Source organism: Puma concolor, chromosome B3 (assembly GCF_028749965.1).
Source record: "Puma concolor isolate L17-30 chromosome B3, mPumCon1.1.hap2, whole genome shotgun sequence".
NCBI lineage: Eukaryota > Metazoa > Chordata > Mammalia > Carnivora > Felidae > Puma > Puma concolor.
This window is the reverse complement of record NC_141672.1, coordinates 141,932,490-141,951,844: the sequence shown is the minus strand read 5'-3', so window position 1 is coordinate 141,951,844 and position 19,355 is coordinate 141,932,490. Positions and strand designations below refer to the sequence as shown.

Below are 19,355 nucleotides of genomic sequence, written 5' to 3'. Positions count from 1 at the left end.
CAAGAAGGACACTGTCTTATATGGATATTTAGAAGATACATGCCAGCCCCTCCAAAGATTGCTTCATGGGGAATTTAGAAAATTATGGAAGCATGTTGGCTACACTGCCTACTTCTGGTATTGCCCCTTTGTGCCTGGAGTCCAAAACAGCAATTGATTCTACCCATGACTCTCTTTTCTCCACCCTCCACTTCCATACCCAGGAGGCCTAAGTTATTTTCTATTAGGGTGCCTGTCATTTTTCATCCAAAGCAATCCTGGGGCAACAGGCATAAACAAGAAGTACTCTAGGAAAGTGATGTTTGGTCACCCTCCTTTTAATAATTTCAAAAGAAGCTATGTAAACTGAACGAAGAGATACTTGGACAAGTTTTACTTCCTTACCTGAATCTCCTTTAGGTTAATGGATTCATGAGGAAACCAGGTTTTGAAGAGGGGGTTCCATGAAAATGAGAAGTTCTTATGAATTGGTAGGTTTAATAACGTTACCTGCTCTGGAAATCAGAATGAGAATAATACCTTAAAAGCGATTGCAGGAAGTCACAAAGTTGGAGAAGAATACGCATTTTTAGATTAGGTGGTTAAGTCTTGGGATTTTTTTCCTTTGTGCCAGTCTGGCTCATATGTCCATCTTTAGAAAAATAAACAACTCCCTCACTACTGCTAGAATCTCCCTTATCTCCATCCACCTTACTACCTCTTTGTGGGGTATTTGGTTTGGGGGTTTAATATCCTCAGTGTATTATACTTAAGTATATTATATATATAACCCATGGAGTAATTTCGTGAGAATTTACTCACCCCATGGAGAAGGGGTGAAACTGTAAAGAAATGCAGACCGTTAAGTCTTCTTACACACCTGTCGGATGAGCAATAAACTGGTGTTACTGTGTGTGTGAGTTCACGTGTATTCTTGCTTAGGAGTGCGTCTGTGTGAGCACGCGTGGCATTTGCAGCACGTTTGTGACGGTCTGTTGGGGAGCGTGCCTGTGACACCATTGCCTTGCTGCCTGTGACTCCAGGGGCTTCTTAGAGACTTGCTCAGTGCTGGCCTGGCCAGGGGAGCCTCTGCCCCAGGATGGGGGCAGGTGTGCAAACAGGAACGGGTACTACAGTATATAAAGCGTGCCGTACAAGGGAAGAGATCACAGAGCCGATACGATATTATTTGGATTGATTCTGGTATTGTATTTATGCTTTCATGTGCTGGAAATCAGTCGACCCTCTGCCCCCTTCTCTGTTCCTGCTGTAGCACTGTTCGAATGAAATGCTTGTGTCACCTTTACAGCTTGTCTGTGAAAGGGGTGAGTGAGCCAAGGGATTAATAGGGGTTGCCGAGGCTCTTGCCCAACCGCTGCCCAGGTGTGTGGGGAGCAGAGGCAATGACCAAGGTTCAAGGTACCTTAGAGGTGAGGTGACAGCCACCAAGTAAGCAGAGATAATGTCTGTGTTTGCTGGGATGAAAGGTGATGGACCTCCAGGCTAGAGTGTTTGCTGGGTGGGGTCCTTCTGAGGCTGACTTCCTCTCTGTCTCCTGCCCTGGCTCAGTGTCTCTCCCTTGTGCTGTCATACTGCTCTGGGCACACCTGTAACGTAATCCTCGCCACATCCTCTCTTGGTTTATCGTATGTCCCACCTGTAGACCTGCCGGCCTCTTCATGACCAGGTATGTGTCTTCTCTCCCTCCCTAGTCTCTAGCTCACAGCCCAGCACGCGAGACAGTATTTGATGAGCGTGTGGGTGAGAAGGCCGATTTGAAAGGTGTGGCATGAACCAGGAACTAAAATATGAGGGTCTCTTTTTGAGGGTTTTGGAGTGGGCTTAGTGCTGCAGTTCCTGGGAAGTTGCCCTCGGAAGGTTAAATGCCTGTAGAGTGCATTCCTCGTTCACCCCAGCTAGTTTTCTCACCATCCCTTATGCCTGCCACTGCCTGGGGCTAAGGTGGGAGACCTGTGTTGGGGGTTGAATTGTGTCCTGCAGAAAGATAGGCTGATGTCTTGACACCTGATACTTGTGCAGTGACCTTATTTGGAAATAGTCTTTGCAGGTGTGATCATGATGTACATTTATTTTTTTAATTTTTTATTTTTTTGGGGGGAACAAAAATGGCAGAATTTATTGGTGTTTACTGTACACACCTTCCAAAATACAAGGCTAGGTATACACAGGCAGGCATTGCAGCACTGTTTAAGAAGCAAAAATATTCTGAATATTCATCAAGGGGAAAGTGGGTAAATTACATTTATAGGTCATGACGTACATTTAGATGTGATACTGGAGTAGAGTGGCCCTTAATCCAAGTTGACTAATGGCCTCAATAAAAATGGAAGAGACAGACACACACACACACATACACACGCACACACACACACACACACACACGCACACATCAAGGCCACGTGACCAGGGAGAGTGACACATCCATACACCAAGGAATGCTCAGGGGCTGCTGACCCCCAACAGAAGCTCAGAACAGGCAAGGAAGCATTCTGCTTGGAATCTCAGAGGGAGCATGGCCATGCTGACACTTGGATCTCGGACTTCTCACCTCCAGAATTGTCAGAGATTACATTTCCATTGTTTCAAGCCACTGAGCTTGTGGTATTTTGGTACAGCAGTGAAAGGAACCTAATATGCTTTGGGAGGCAGTGCCTACCGATATCTGGGACAGCTCTCAGACAATGCATTATTTGAAGTTAGAGAGAGAGAGAGAGAGAGAGAGAGAGAGAGAGAGAGAGAGAGAGGAAGGAGCAGAGAGAGAGGGAGGGAGAGAATCCCAAGCAGGTATTTATTTATTTTGAGAGAGAGGGAGACAGTGTGGAATAAGCAGAGAGAGAGGGAGGGAGAGAGAATCCCAAGCAGGCTCTGCACTGTTAGCACAGAGCCCGATGTGGGTTCAGACTCACGAGCAGTGAGATCTTGACCTGAGCCTAAATCACGAGTCGGATGCTCAACCAACTGAGCCACCCAAGCACCATCGCAATGTATGTTTTCTTTTTTTTTTTAATTTTTTTAATGTTTATTTATTTTTGAGACAGAGAGAGACAGAGCATGAATGGGGGAGGGTCAGGAGAGGGAGACACAGAATCTGAAACGGGCTCCAGGCTCTGAGCCGTCAGCACAGAGCCCGACGTGGGGCTCGAACTCACGGACCGCGAGATCATGACCTGAGCCGAAGTTGGCCGCTTAACCGACTGAGCCACCCAGGCGCCCCGCAATGTATGTTTTCTAATAGCCTGCTGTATTAAAGGCATTTTATTAGGGTCTCAGAAGAATTCAAAGATCTACAGGATAGGATTCTTGACCATTAGGGTTTTATGATCTAGAGACTTCAGGAGCTAAGGAGCTTGAATTTGGGATGAATGAGGAGATCAGTGTTGACCCCAGGACAGTCTGACCAGACAAGTTCAAATGTAGGGGTCAAATATAGATAGAATTTTCTCATAGTTTTTCAAGGACATGGTGTTTCTCGTGAACATTATAACACAAGCTAATGGCATAACTAATTTCCAAAGGGAAATGTCATAGGACCACTCTGTGACTTATCTATGTTGGTACCCTTGCCATGGATGCCAGGTAGAGGGTTGCTGTTACAGGGCTCTGAGACCTGGACATACAGTCCTTTTGGAGACAACACTTGCCTTGACAGAGAGCTGGGCCTGGGTGATGTTCAACCAAGGTGGGCAGGGGCCAACCCCCGGTCGAGTGAGCAGTGGGTGAGAGACCACAGAAAGGCCAGGAAACCCACCCACAACAGCCCATCACCTCTACAAGGACAGGGCCTATTGTGAGACAGTGCAGGGTGTGGGACCCTCAGCAGATGATGTTGAGGGCCTGCTGAACTCTGTGCATACTACCAGAGAACCCTGGTTTCTCACCTTGAGACTGCAGAGAAAACTGGGCATGTCTTGATGGGCCCTGTTGTCCCTTCCAAGGACGATCACAAGAATCTGCCTTCTGTGGGACAGTTTTTGCTGGACGTTGATGGGGCTGACTTTGGGCCTTGCACTTCCTTTCCTGAGGCACACTTTCCCTTTGTCTGGGTTTATCATGTGTGGTAGCCCTGTGGTTTAGAAGTCACTCCTTGTCACTTTGAAATCATAGGTAAGGGATTCAGAGCCAAACTCCTGAAATCCCCAAACAACTTCCACAGAGATCCATTTGGTGGGGAGTCCTCACAGCTCCCAGAAATGCCATTTTGGGTCTTACTCCCAGATGGAGAACCACCCTTTACTTTTCTAGAGGAAGTAAGTTTGATGTGAACTCAAAAGAGCACTGGACTAGGAGTCAGAAGAGCTGGAGTCAGAGTTCTCCCCTGACTCTGTGGTTGGTCAGTTTAACAGCTCTGTGTCTCCATTTCTTCATCTGTGAAATAGGGGGTGTTGAGTATCTCAGGGAGTTGCTGTGGTGATTAAGTGAGTTCATGGAGAGGAAATCGCCTTGTGAGTGATAATGAGTCATACAGAAATGAGGGGCTTCCATTGATATTAGATTATGGGTTTTAATGCACAAAATCATGGGACCCTCCTGTCTTTTTTTTGTTGTTGAGGTACAATTGACACATAACACTGTATTAATTTCTGGTGTGGAACGTAATGATCGGATATTTGTATACGCTGTGAAATGATCACCACAGTAAGCCTAGTTAACATCTGTCATGGGTCCCCCATTCTAAAGGTTCTGTGATCTCATTCCTCTCCCTATTTGAGGCATCTAGGAGGCCTTGTATCTTCCCAGTGAACATTTTTCTAATAAGGAGAGAAATATCTTTTTAGTCTGTCATAAGGGAATGGGCTCTTTGTCAAGCCCAGGGGGAGCTGGGTACGAACACAGGATCCCAAGGCTTGGGGTTGAGTTTACAAGCTCAGAATGGCCTGGAAGAATCGTTAGACTTCCATCCATAAATTTGACCTCATTTCAGTGTCTGAGATTTAGGGGTCTTGTTGTTCTGAAGTGTTTTCATTGTGGACCTCACCAATTTGAGGCCATGTCAATTACGCACCGTGAGGCTATAGGGGAGTGATGAACAGTTGGGGCTCTGGAGTCTTACTGATCCATTTAGAATCACGATGCTGTCACTCACTAGCTGTGTGTCTTGGGCAGACCCCTTGACTGCTTGGACTCTGCTTGCAGGACCCACCTTATGCAGCCACCGTGAGCACTGAATGAGATCATATAACACGAAGCCCAGGACAGTGCGTGGTGGTCATTCAGTGCTCATCAAGCATTAGCTATTCTGGGGAAAGAAGCCCGGTGTTCCGCAGGTGACAGATGCTGTGGCATTTCTCCACATGTACTCAGAAGCATTATGAGGAGGGTTTCCTTCAGGCATACCCTGGGTGAGCTGTTGCCTGCAAAGGAGTGTGTGAGGCCCGTGCAGCTGTTGAGAGGCCCTCCGGGAAGCCCCCCATCAGCCAGCACCTGCAGGGCCTCTGTCTCTCCTGACCTTTCATCCACAGGGCAACCCTTGGGGTTTTAGGTACTGCATTTCCCACTCGTGAACGAGGTAAACTCAGAGGCATATGGGCTTTAGCTCATACAAATTTGGCCCGTCACTCTCTTGGTCATGGTGTTGAACTAAGATGTTGCAGATTACGCAAAATAGTTCCCTTAGTGGAAAAAGTGATGTGAGTGTGGGAAGGGTGTGGAGACATCAGTGATCCCACATGCCAGCACCTGGTACAACACGCTCACAACGTACGATGTCTCCTTCCATTCGCCAAAAGTCCCCACGAGGCTGGGGGAAGAGCTCCGCATAATTCTTTGGGGGGAGGTGAGTGCCCCTATTTTGGGGTACACTGGCTAGTCCAAGTACAGTGGCTAAAGATGAATTGAGGAATGCTGAGACTTGAGCTGTAAGCTTTTTGTGGGGCCTTGGACCGAAGCACCAGCATTTTGTATTCCAGTTGTCTTACATATGCAACTGGGAGGTAATTATTCGCTTCCTGTTTATGCCTGGAATGTTCTGAAATGCTGTCTGTATAGTCTTTGGAGAAAGCTGATGATGTTTGCCTTCCCTCTAGGCTGCATATTTCCTTGTTCTCGGGTCCCTTGCTGCCTGCCATTCTTCTGCCTGGATCTCCTACACAGGAGTTGTTCCTTCTAACCACAACGTGGTGCACAGGTTCCGGGTCTAAAGTCCTCTGGAAATGTCATAAGCTCCACTCCTAAATGAAGCCAGATTTCTTACAGATGGCTTCTCGATGGAATAAAGATTGGGAATGGGAGGGAGATTGTGCTTGATCCATTATCACTTGTCCCAGTGTCAGAAAAACAATCCTAGAGGGTCAGGCAGCATGGTGCCACAAAGTGAGCCCAAACTGTGAAGTCAGATAGATGTGGGTTTGTCTACCATTTATTAACTCTGTGACCTTGGACAAGGTCAAGCTCCTTGAGCTTCAGGTTCCTCAGTGGCATTCCTTGGATGACAGGATCTACCCCCAGGGTTGTGATGATTAACTGAGGTGAGGGAAGCCACTGTTCTTAGTTTCAGCCCTGCCTTCTCTTTCCTTAAATGTGTGCCCTTGGGCTATTTGATCAGAGGCATCATTTTCAATCACCGATGAGAACCCCCAAGCTAGGGAAGCTAGGAGGCATGAACAGTACCTTTGGTTCCTATAAGAGGCTGGGAGGGAATTCAAGCCAGAGAATGGAGCTTATCTTTTGGGAAATGATTCAGGAAGGGGCACCAAGAAGTGAGGAGGGCATGGCTTTTTGGGCAGCCTAGAGGGCCTGTGAGTCCCTGAGGTCATGGGGGCTACGTCTGTCTGGAAGCTGGAGGAGACAGAGAGGGGAGGGAACACAGGAGCTGGCCCAGGAACAGACATTTGGTGACTTGTCTCCAGGTACGCTCTTGGGCACAGCCCGTGTTCACTTGGCCCCTGTCCCACATCTGCCAATAAAAATTAAAGAAATTGATTTTCTTTTGTTTGCCTCTGAGGACTAGGCTCTTTTTTATGAGACAGTAAATGGAATCCCTCCCTGAGCATGGCTGGGTTTTTAATTGTGTTTGTTGTGCTCTCACTTTATTCCATTTTATGAGTTCCTGCTCCCAGATTTGTTGATGCGAAGCTCTCACTCACCAGGGACACATCAATATTTGATTTTTATCAGTAGGAAAAGGTTGAGGTTTTTAAAAAATCATTTTCTTAATTCAAAGGTTGGCTTGTTTGCTTCATTCTGACACATTGAAAACATGAGACCCATTCAGGGTTGTTTTCTTTTACTTCCCAAGTCAGATATGTGGTGGGGGAGTCTCTTCCAACAGTGGAGGTCATGGTCTGGCTCCATGTGGAACCAGATTAGATTAGATTAGATTAGATTAGATTAGATTAGAGCTCAATTTTGGGACAGAGAGCTGGGAGGAGACATTTTAAAAGGAATTACATCATTGAGGATGAAAGGAGCATCCTTTGCATGGGATACTTTTGTAAAGATTTGTTGAAGATGTTGTGAAGGAAAACATTCAAGTAACATTGTTAAATGTGGGGATGGTTTCATTTCTGTATTAGTCAGCATGAACTAGGTTATGCTGTGGTAACAAACAGCACCCCTGTCAATCTCAATGGTCTTGTGCGACAAAGCCGTATTTCTTACTTATGCCACACATGCGCCTGGTGTTGGCTGGAGCCTTCTGCTCTGTGTCTGCCTCACCCAGGGGCAGGAGTGGCCCGAGGCTCTGCCTCATACTTCCACACTTGCCAAGGCAGGAAAAAGAGAAGGTGGCAGGTCACACACTGGATCTTAAAGCCTCCGTGGGGAAGTGATGCATGTCACTTCTGCTCACTTTTCATTAGCCAAAGAAAGCGATGGGGCAGCACCTAACTTGAAGGGGTACAGAAAACTGCCCTCCTGCCAGCACCTAGAAATACTTGGTGAACAGCTCTCATAACAATCACTGTTGTAAGAGGGTTTTCTGAATGGGTGAGATTGCCTCCACCTTGGAAGTAAGTACAAAGATAAATGAAGGAATGTAGAAATGGATCCTGGGCCTAGGATTTTATAGTTGAGCCATAAATTTGGCCTTGACTGCCCAGAGTTATTTTATATGAGTTTGTACTGCCTTGAAGATATTTGGTGATCTGTTTTTCGATTCCTTGGTTCAGATGTCCCAGCTTCTTTATATGGCCTCATGTATTTATACCAAGGTCTGCTTGCAAAAAATATTTCATGTCAGCAATACTATTGAGAACATGGGTAGTTGGGTGGGAAGAGGAAGAACTTTGGAGATGAACAAGCATAGATTCAGATACAGGCTCCATCATTTCCTACACAGGCAATTTTTGGAAAGTGAATTATTAAGCTTACTTGGGGATCCGTGTTCTAGTTGGTCAGATGGGAGTAACAGTATATTTTGAGGGTCAGATGAAAAGAGAATAATTGTCACAATTACATCCTTGGGACTCTGAGTCATTCCTTTGGAAATTGGAGGAGAACCACTTCTGCATATTGGCTGAGCAAATGCCATTGTGTTGAATTGGTGGCTGGCTTTTCTTGGGGACAGTCTTCTGAGAATTGTTAATGCTTTGAAAGTTAGGGAGTTGGTGGAACAGAAAGATTTTAGTGACAAAGGCAGGACATTGGTGAAGTGATTCCAAAGAAGTCTTCCCCCTGATGAAAGGGGAAGTGAGCATTTATGTGTTAACACATTACCAGGGACACTGTTGCTTTTCCCTGGCTCATTTTGTGCATCGTCCCCCCATATCCTTTATCACTAAGGACCCTGACTCCTCAGAGCTTCTGAAGGATGCCTTTTCCCTGCAGACCTCATGGCAACTTGGCACCCCCCAGTTCCTCTGCGATGGGGCCTCCACTCACCTGTGTCAGAGTTCACTGTACCACAGTGAAATTCCGTCTCATGTTTTCATCAGAGACCTTTGCTTTCTGGGGGAACCCAACCCCACATTGGAATCAACCACTTAATGAAAATCTGAGCTACTCCATTTTGGCCCCCTTATTTTTTCCCATTGAAGGAGCGGAAAATGAAAGAGAAAGACTCTGTAAGGACAGCTCGGACCATCCTGCTGGGCACGACACCTGCCTGGGCCATCAAGCTTTCTCTAATTATCCGGTGGTTCTATTATGGCATGGTTGGAAGCACAAAACCCACTATAGATCTAAAAGAAAAAGAAAGGAGGCACTAGTTTGGGGAAAAAATTATGGGATGGGAATGTCTGAGCAGACCTGTATTCCCTCCTGGCTCTCTCTCAAAAGCTGGAACTTTTGAGACAGCCTGCAAGCCTGTCTCTCTTCCTTTTTGTTAGTGCGGCATAACAAAATAATTGTGTACTGCATTAGGATTAGTGCAGCAGAGAGGCCTGTCACAGGTACTAGACAGGTGTGTGTGTGTGTGTGTGTGTGTGTGTGTGTGTGTGTGTGTGTGTGTGTTGGGAGACTTTGGAAGACAGCAAGCTTGACTCCTCCTCCTGACCTGCCGTAGTCTTTGGTGGCTTCAGGAAAACAGGGGGCTCCCTGGACAGATGAGATTCCCCCCCCCCCATTGCTCGCTCTCCTTTATGTCTGCATACATTGTTCTCTGTGGTTATTAAGGGGAGAAGAAATGCTTTTTCTGCCCAGGGGCCCCAGGTCTGTGGGTTTTCCCCTGAGGCAAGTGATGTGAGAAGTGGCCAGAGCTGGTGAGAGAAATCAGTTCCTAGAATGAATGCAGGTGCCCCGTCAGTGGATCTCAACCTGGGGCAGTTCTGTCATCCTGCGGGGTGTCGGGAAATATATTGTGTGTTGGGTGGGGAGACTGGCTTTCTTAACATTTATTTTTTTAAACACTTTTTTTTTTAATGTTTTCATTTATTTTTGAGAGAGACAGTGTGTGAACAGAGAAGGGACAGAGAGAAAGAGAGAGAGAGAGAGAGAAAGAGAAACAGAATCTGAAAGAGGCTCCAGGCTCTGAACTGTCAGCATAGAGCCCACTGTGGGGCTTGAACTCAGGAACTGCGAGATCATGACCTGAGCCAAAGTTGGGTCATAGCAAGATTGGGTGGGAGGTACAGAGAGTTCCTGTGTCCCTCCCCTCCCTTTCCCCACCATGCATAGCCTCCCTCACTCCCAGTGCCCGGGTACATTTGTTACCACTGATGAATCTGATACTGGCTTTTAATGCCCAGGTCCACAGAGGCCACATGTCCGGCCGTATCCAGGGCAGCCCTGTCCCAAAGAAAGGACTTGCCTCACTCAGCACCGGCTGCAGCCGTGCTGGGCACTGTGCTGGACGCTGGTGCAGGTGGGCAGGAGCAAGCTACAGGGGTGTCCTCTTATGTTCTTTGAAGTGATGGGTCTCTGCACTCTTTATTGGCTTTTATTTTAAGGACTGTGGTTTATGGAGGAGCAGAGGTGAGTAAGAGGGCCTCAGGGACCGGACAGCGGTCTGACGGCACAGTGCTCTTTTTGATGTGGATGTAGCGGAATACAAGCGTTCAGCAGCTCTGGGACCCGGAGCTCGTGATGAATTACCCATAATCTATCTTCGTGAGTCTAATGAGGTGATTCACTCTTGTCCCCATTCTCAAGGATCAAGAGGAACCTCTTTAAAAAGGGTCTCAGGGACCTGCAATTGAAGGCAAATGGTCACGAGGAGGATAATGTACCAGAATGACCAAGCGTCCCTTTGAACAAACCATTTCGCCCACAGTCTGCACTTTCGGGGAGGCAGTGCCGCGTAATGGTCATGCGCACAGGCTCTGGGCAGACTGGTGGTTTGTATCCCAGCATCACCTTGGGCAAGGCACGGCTCTGTGCCTCAGTGCTTCCATCTGTAAAATGGGGGAAATGGTGGTACTGACTTCACAGAAGCATTATAAAGTTAAAGGAGTTGCATTTACAGAGCCTGATGCGTAGAATGCACACAATAATAATAATAATAAATAATAAATAATAATAATAATAAAAATAAATAATAATAATAAAAATTATTATGGCAATTACGGTATCTCTAATTTACTCCTCAACCCGCTGTAATTGAATGTTTTCTTCCTGTCACTCCTCTGTGGGAACTGCTGTCATTAAGGCCACCTTCGTGTTGTCATGTACGGTGGCCTATATATATTCGTTCTTCACCCTACTTGGCCTTAATATGTGATGCTCTTGAACTTGTAGGGATTCTCCTCCTTTAACTTCTAAGACAGTGTCCTTTACTGATTCTCTTCTGCTTTTCTGGCTGTTTCTTCTCATGTTCCTTTCCCTGCTCCCCTTCCTCTGCCTGCATTTTAAGGATTAGGGCTTCAACGTTTGCTTTATTCTTAGATTTCTGTGAAGTCTTCCTGGGCGACCCCATCCCTTCCCGTGGCTTAGGAGCCTGGAGCAGGACCCTTCTCCTCCCCATGGCCCTTACCTATCCCTCTGAGATCCTAGAATAACGTTGAGAAAGTAGAGACTGTTTTAGATTACAGGCTTTGGAACGTTTTGTTGACCACTCGCTGTCCATTGACTCTGTGAGACACAGATTCAAAGAAACAGTAAAAGGCTCACGTCCCAACGTTCTGTCTTCTCCAGACTCCTCCTGATGTGGTGTCCTGCCTCCGTGTCACTATAACAACCCACATCCCATGATGCTGAGAACAGAAGGGGGTGAGGTGGGGGGTGGGGGGGCTTCTGTTATTTGGTCTTTTTGGAACTGTATCTTCTATTCCTTCTTTTCCCATTTGTACCTTTGTCTTGCCAAAGTGTCCCCTCCTGCTGCTTCCCAGGATAGGGGGAGGCGAATGTCTACACACCTGCAAATACCTTTCTTTTGCTTTCTACAATGAGTGAACAAACTTTTAGGGGTAGAGTTTTGGCTGAAAACTTGTCCGTCAAAATTTTGAAGGAATTGCACAGGGAAGCCACAGTGGGTTGTAATGGAGAATTGCGTTGTCTTTCTGATTTCTGTTCCTTTCGAAATGGGACCCTTCCCTCCCTCCTACAAGCTCTTAGCGTCTTCTCTCAAGATGCTGGCATTTCATAACTTTGTGCCTTGATGCATGTGTGTGTGTGTGGGGGGGGGGGGGGGTGCATGTGCTTACACCATATGCACACAGGCGTGTATTAATTGTGCTGGAAACTGAGTAGACAGATCATTTGGAGAAATTTTTCCCTAATTTTTTAAATCCTTTCTTTAATCTTTTTATTCTCTCTCCTTCCCTCTCCCTACCCTACCTTTCTTTTAATTAGATATCGAGTCTCTGGATGGAGTCTTTAATTTTATCTTTTCCTTTCTATTTACCTCCTCTTTCTTTTTTGTTTGAGTTTCTGGAAAATTTCCTTGGCTTTCTCTTCCACTGTTCTTTGACTTTCGAATTCTTTTTTTTTTTTTTTAATTTTTTTTTTCAACGTTTATTTATTTTTGGGACAGAGAGAGACAGAGCATGAACGGGGGAGGGGAAGAGAGAGAGGGAGACACAGAATCGGAAACAGGCTCCAGGCTCTGAGCCATCAGCCCAGAGCCTGACGCGGGGCTCGAACTCACGCACCGCGAGATCGTGACCTGGCTGAAGTCGGACGCTTAACCGACTGCGCCACCCAGGCGCCCCTGACTTTCGAATTCTAATGGTCGTAATTCTCAGGGACTTTTTCTTAGCCTTAAATTGTTCACGTTTTAAATATCCTCTTGTTTTATGGGTGTGATATCTTCATTGGTCTCTCTGAGGACATTAGTGATTTAGAAAAGAAGTCTTCTGCTCCCTGCATTGCCTCCGTTTCCTGTCGGTCCCTGACTGTCTGTTGGTCTTGCACTCTCTCTTTCATGCTGCAGCTTTGCCTAAGTGTCTGGTGATCCCGGGCTATTTTCTCATATTTAGGAATCAAGGATTAGAAAGCACTTACACACACAGATGGGCCTTGTCAACTATTAGCCTTCACTGTGGCATGATCACAAAGTAAGCATGGCTTCATTGGGAGACCGCCACATGTAAACAGCTAGGTGTTTTTTGTTTTGTTTTGTTTTTTGTTTGTTTGTTTTGAGGCATTTGGTTTCTGCAGAGAAGCATCCCCTGAATCTCCTACAGAAGAGACTAGGAGTAGGGTAGATGGCAGGCACGGTCATTCTTGGTTTCTGTCTTCTAGGAGCAAGAAGAAGGGGGCCAGTCCTTCCCCGGAGCCCTTCCAGTTAATTTTCTCCAGGAAGAAACCACTAGACTGGGAGCAAGGTGATGGCCTGGGTACCTTGTTCCAGCCCTGAGCCTTACCCCAGCCTTCTGGGCGACCCTGTCCCTTCAAGTACTAGGCCACCCCGCAGAGCTGACCTTCCGTAAATATTCCCCCTGCAGTCCCTGGAAGCGAGCTTTCCTCATTTTACATTGCATCTTCCAAAACACTGAAATATCTTATTTCTTCTCATCTCCCCTCTTCTTGCTCTTTGTGTACAAATATTTCTTTAGTCTTTCTTTCTTTCTCTTTCTTTCTTTCTTTCTTTCTTTCTTTCTTTCTTTCTCTCTTTCTTTCTTTCTTTCTTTCATGTTTTAGAGGCATTTGGGGCGGGAGGAGTGGCAAAAACCCGTGCTATGCTTTCACTGATGAATTGGAAGCACGATGAAGTTTTTCAAAGTTTACAAGGTGTTTTCAGGCACCGGCCTCTCTGCTTGCAGGGCAAGTGATTATCGCCACTCATTGCTGCTTTTTCACACGGCCTCCAAACACCATCAGGCATTTGTCATGGATTGGAATAAGCCTGTCTGTGCCGACGGAGTAGAAGTCAGGGTCCCCAGCTTGCATTTACTAGTCTCCCTTTTAGTTCTGCCTCATTGGTGCTCCCCCTCTCTATTTGATGGGAAATACTCTCCCCATAAACTTCAGTAGATGTAATGGATTTCTGCCGTGGAAATATTGTTCAAGTCGCAAAACCAAATCACAGCGGGCACTTTGTCTTGGGACCACGTGTCTTGCAAAGCAGCCATTTCAAACACTAGTTGTATGAAGCCACAGTCACAGCTAATGCACTTTACCCGGGTTCTGTTTGTATGTATGGGAGAACCTCACCACCAGACAGAACCATTGCTCTGCCAAGATGGCGGCAATAATGATCTCTGTAAATAACCCGACTTACTGGGTTTCTTCTTTGGGTTAGAAAATTGTGGAGTCGGGGTTGGTGAAGACACGAATGATGTTCCTTGAAGCCACTGGGGCAGGGTGGATCCTTCAAGAGTGGGATACTGACCCAGTTGCCTGAAGGCTATCAGTGATGCAGACAAATTACTGTCACTTTGAAAGCTGGCTCCCTCTGGGCTCATACTCGGCTTATTTCCCCGTGGACCAAGAGAGGTAGAGGTGATAGAGTCCAGCGAAAGCTACATACGTTCCTGTAGGATTCCAAGGGCCACTCTGGAAAGGCTCTCAGCCTCCAAGGCTCTAAGTAGAGGCTCCAGATCCTGGCCATGCCAGGGACTCACACAGAAGCTCTTTAAATCTTGATGCCCAGGTCTGTCCCCTGACCAACTGAATCAAAATCCGGAGGTGGGACCCAGCATCAATAGTTTTTAAAGCTCCTGGGGCACCTGGGTGGCTCAGTCAGTTAAGTGTCCGACTTCGGCTCAGGTCATGGTCTTGTGGTTCATGAGTTCGAGCCCTGCATCGGGCTCTGTGCTGACAGCTCAGAGCCTGGAGCCTGCTTCAGATTCTGTATCCCTCTCTCTCTGCCTCTGCCCTTCTCACAGTCTGTCTCTTTCTCAAAAATAAATAACAAAACATGAAAAAAAATTAAAAAATAGTTTTTAAAGCTCCTGAAGGGAGGAGGGGCAGGGTGCAAGTTCCTGCTGTGTAAAAAAAAAAAAAATTTTCAGCCCGTTGTTCCTAAATAAGCCAAGAACTCATGTAAAATTTGCATTATTTTGAACTAATTTGGATTTGGGGGAAGTACAAATAATTCATGTCCTAGTCATTTTGATACACTCTTATTTTGCAGCTGTTTCCATGGTGTGTGATAGCGTGGATGTTTCTCTCAAGAAAGAGAATGCAGAGGTGGTTCTTTGAATGCAGACTCCAGAGCATTCGGGGAATACTCTTGCAGTGGATTTTACTCTTATGGAAATGTGGTGGCCAAAATCATGAAAGGGTCTGTGGGCAGGGCCAGGCACTGGCCAGACATGACCTCATCAGACCTGTGTCTCTCCTGGTGTGTGCAGGCCCTGTGGCTGTCATCAGCGGCGAGGAGGACTCAGCCAGCCCGCTGCACCACATCAACCATGGCATCACCACACCCTCGTCGTTGGACGCTGGGCCAGACACGGTGGTCATCGGCATGACCCGGATCCCAGTCATTGAGAACCCCCAGTACTTCCGTCAGGGACACAACTGCCACAAGCCAGACACGTGTGAGTACTGGAGTAGAATGTTGTCCCTTCTGGGGAGGGCAGGGGAGGGGCCATGGCAACAGACCACCTAGCTGGGGTTCTGGAACCTTCTGAGGTGACCTGCCACCTGCTAACCTCCCACTCTCTAAGAGACCCTCCCTGTTTGTCTCAAAACTTGAAAAAAATAGCCTCATCAAGGGGTCTCCGTTGGGGCAGAGGGGGCTCAGGATGAGAAGTAGCCCAGAGGCAGGAGCCCCAGCCCCACATGGAGAGGTGCTCCCAGTAAGGCAGGGGGTACAGACCAGGCTGGTCTTCTCTACAGACCTGGCCTATGCATTTAGGAAGTGTAACCTGACTCTGTCCAGACAACAGCCCCTGAGGTTATCAGACCCTCCACCCCAGCCTCCTCCATGAGAGGGCAAGGGAATGAAGGGTGGTGGGCACCTTTTGAATGGAAACATCTCTCTAGCTGCCCCTCCAGTGCCCCGAAGTGCGCACTTTCTGAGCATCTGATCCTGGTCCCAGCGCTTGGACACCTCACCTCCCTCTGCAGATGTCTCATTCCGATCAGAGGACTCAGGGCACCTGTTTCCTCCTCGTTTCTTACTTGCTGTTGGTTCCAGCCCCTCTCTTTGTGTTCCTGCTGAGTTCTGCTAGGGCCTCTCCCAGCTCCCAGGGCCTCTCCCAGCTTCCGGAGCCTCCGTGGCTTGGACCTTCCAGCCAGCAGTTCTTCCCTTCCCTGTGTCCCAGGGTCAGTGTAGGGCTGGCAACCCCAGCGCATAGCCTCCCCTGCTCCTGCCCTCAAGAAATGGTCGGCTAGTTCAGGAGAGACAGCAGAGGCCCCTGGAGATTGCCTGAGAGCTGGAAGGGATGGAAAGACTGGGTTATGGTAAGGCCTCATCTTCCGACAGGAGAACTGAGATATGGGGAGGCTGCGAGTTCCCTTCCCCGTCCCCAGGCTTGTGCCGTAGGTTCTCTTCTTCTGTCCGCGGGGCTCAGGGTTTGGCCACAGAAGAGGCACCTCGAGTCTTGCTCTTCCAAGAGCTGTACTCGGGCCACACTGTAGCTCACGGAACTCTTGCTGCTCCCGCTGGTCCGTCCTACGGCAGAGTGGGCATTCAGCTGTCTCACTGACCTTTGCTTCTGTTTTTCTGGTTCCAATTTTTAGAGAGAGGATTACCACAGTGGGAGGTTCTGGGCTCGAGTCAGAATGAGATCATCATGTGCCTTCCAACCTTGGGTGTCCTCCAGAATTGGTCTCTGTGTCTATTGGACGCCCACCCCCGTCAGTGTCAGAGGAAGGATATCTGGGTTCCGGACCAGGGCAAGGGAAGAAAAATACCTGTGTGTCAGATAAATAGTGAGGGAACACAGTGCTAAGAATGGTTCTGCTCTGGCTAAAGGTCTTGCCTCCAGTCAGGTTCATCTTGGACTGGCCTGAGTGTGGCTGGAAGGAAAGGTTTTCTGGGGTGGTAGCATGGAGTCCAAGCCAGGTCTAGAGTTGACGCTGCTGAGCTTTTCAGAGCCATGTTAGCATTTGAACAGAACTTAGGCCTTGCTGTATTGAATACACAATTGATTCTCGTTATTTACAGTAGTTATGTTCCAACAGAGTCACCGTGAACACTGAATTAGTGGCTGCTGAGCCCTTGCTCCTAGGAGACATCCAGGGTTAGGTTCCTGTGAGCATCTGGTCACAGCGTTTTTATCAACTAATCAATACATAACCTGTTTTATGTGTGCTTCTGTCTAAAGACGCCTATTTAATAGATATCCCTGGTTCATTAACATTGAACTTAGAGTCAGCAGCACTATGACTCATGCCTGAAGGACGCTTTTCTAGCACCCGGATCTTGCCTAACACACCTGTTGTTTCCATAAGGCACACACACCACAGCCTTCTTGCTCATTGGAATGTTAGAAAGTCAGTGCTGTGCTTGGGGCCATTATATCCAGTGAAATCACCCACAAAAAGCACACATGCAGAAAATGGCACTAAAGGCACTACAGAAGGGACGCTCATTTACGGTAGGAGAGCTGAAATAAGAAGGTAGCACGTCACGTGGAAATGTGCACGTCGGCTGACTCGGATTTCTCGCCACTGCTTGCCGGTTTACGAATGACCATAAAAGCGCCCAAGAGTGTGGGTTTTGGGGTGACGCTTAAATTTTAGCAAGTGGGCGACTTTGTAAATCCGAAATCCATGAATAACGAGGGTGGAATTTCTGGGCTCCTGGTGTTCTAATCTCTGGGTCGTGTGAGCTCCTGATACCAGCTTCCCAGGACGATTGCCGGGTGGGGATGAATCTGGCACGTGGGGAGGAGGTTTCCCCTGGGCCATCAGAGTAAGTGCAAGCCGTGGAGAGAGCTATGGGATCGGAGTGTCCTTTGATGTGGGGATCCAGTCCCAGCCAAGGAGCTATGGCCCTATGAAATGGTGTAGAGGAAAAGCCTTCCTTCCTAATCTCTGCATTTGTGATTCAAAGCGGACTATTGAAGGATCCAGGCAGTACATCCCTGTAAACAAGAAGGGGTCAGTGGAGGTGGAGGGGAAGCAGGTTTATGGATGAAGACTGGAAGGAATAAGGGAACAAGCCATACCTCCAGTGAAGGAAATCACAAGCTGCCTTCGGGTTGTTAAAACCCTCCGATACCAAGGGAAGTGTCCTTTTCGGGGAAGCAGCATATTTTGTCCTGTCAGTAGACCGCGGATGGCTCCTAACTGTTTTCGGAAAACATGGATGGCAACAACAAGGGGTGCGCAGGAGCCTCGTAACGGGACTTGGCTAGCCCCGCCTCTGTGAGTCCCCGGCTGATTCACGCTGACGGGTAGAGGCAGTGCCCGACCCGCCTCTCAGCTGAGATTTGCCAGCCAAGAGGCAGCAGGTCTCTGATGACAAAGGCTTTATCAGTTGAGAAAAGTGACTCCACGGCACATCCCCGTGTGCAGTGAGACACTGTCATAAATAATTAAAACCACACGTGCCTTGGCACCTCAAGAAGCAGAGAACATTCGTGACTCTGCAGACGGGGCTGGGGTCACTCCTTTCAGGGAGGGAGAATGGCAAGGCACAGGGTATTAAGGGAGGAAAGGACCTCCTATCATCTCCTGGGGGCTCTCCCATCGAGTCCCTGCCACGTCCCATGGGAGATGTGCAACGTGGGGAGAGATTGCAGGGACTCGTACACCTGCCTTGAGACACTGTTTCCCCCGGTTTCCCAGTGATGGATGTCGCACAGAAGCACCTTTCTTTCCGCAACACGTGTTTACCATAAATGGTGGGACCTTTTTGACCAGAGAGGTCAGGATGCTGCTCCCGTCCCCTGCTTTCCCTCTATCTGTCTTTCCGTCTGGTCCCCGGCAGTTTTCCTAGCCTGTCAGGGCTGCAGGGACGTTTGGGGATCGCCTCATACCTTCCCTTATCAGATGCTTGCCTGTGTTCCCAGCAAGCACTCCGTGCTCAGCATTGTCTTTATTCTCAATTTATTCAGCCTTTCCAGGGACTCTGAAAGACCTGAATGAAAAAGCTCCTCCTCGGGAGTAGGTATGGAATCTGAAGCCTAATGAGGCCCCCTCATTGTTTATTTACAGCCCCCCTGGTTCTCGAAAATATCAAGGAATGGATACAGGCCTCCTTGTCACACAGCCGATGGGGGGCTAGATCCTACAGAACTAGAAACTGCGGGGCCGGTCTAGATGGGCCAGCGGGGGGAGGTGTGGCGGTGTTTGTAGCGACGTGGAGCCCTCGGTTACCTTGGTCACCCTCGCGACAGCCCTCGGCTGCAGTCTGTCCTGCAGATGCTGGGGCTGGATCCCGGCTGCTGCCTGAGGAGTCACGCGTTGGCTCTTTCCGCGGGCCAGCTGGAAGGCGCCTTGGCCCTGCATAAAGCCCTGGAGTTCTCTGTTCATCCCCTTCTCCAAAACCCATTTTCAGAAGACTGTCGCCTCTTGCTTGGGAGAGCAGAGGCCGTTTGGGGAGCCAACCTGTGCCCGCCTTCCCGCCCTCCCTTGCTCTGTCCCCAGGTCAGGGCACCTGCCTTATTCACAGGGTGTCTCTGTCTTTCTTGTTACCTTCCCAG

The 19,355-nt window shown here is 48.1% G+C and overlaps 1 protein-coding gene across 6 annotated transcripts in view; it reads left to right on the top strand.

Moving 5' to 3' along the window:
* NTRK3 (neurotrophic receptor tyrosine kinase 3) overlaps nucleotides 1-19,355 on the top strand; it is a 400,390-nt gene that overhangs the window by 216,703 nt on the left and 164,332 nt on the right. For all 6 annotated transcript variants that reach the window (XM_086711501.1, XM_086711502.1, XM_086711506.1 and 3 more), the window contains one exon: nucleotides 15,108-15,296. In XM_086711501.1, coding sequence (XP_086567627.1) covers nucleotides 15,108-15,296 — 189 coding nt within the window. The remainder of the gene's footprint in view (nucleotides 1-15,107; nucleotides 15,297-19,355) is intronic.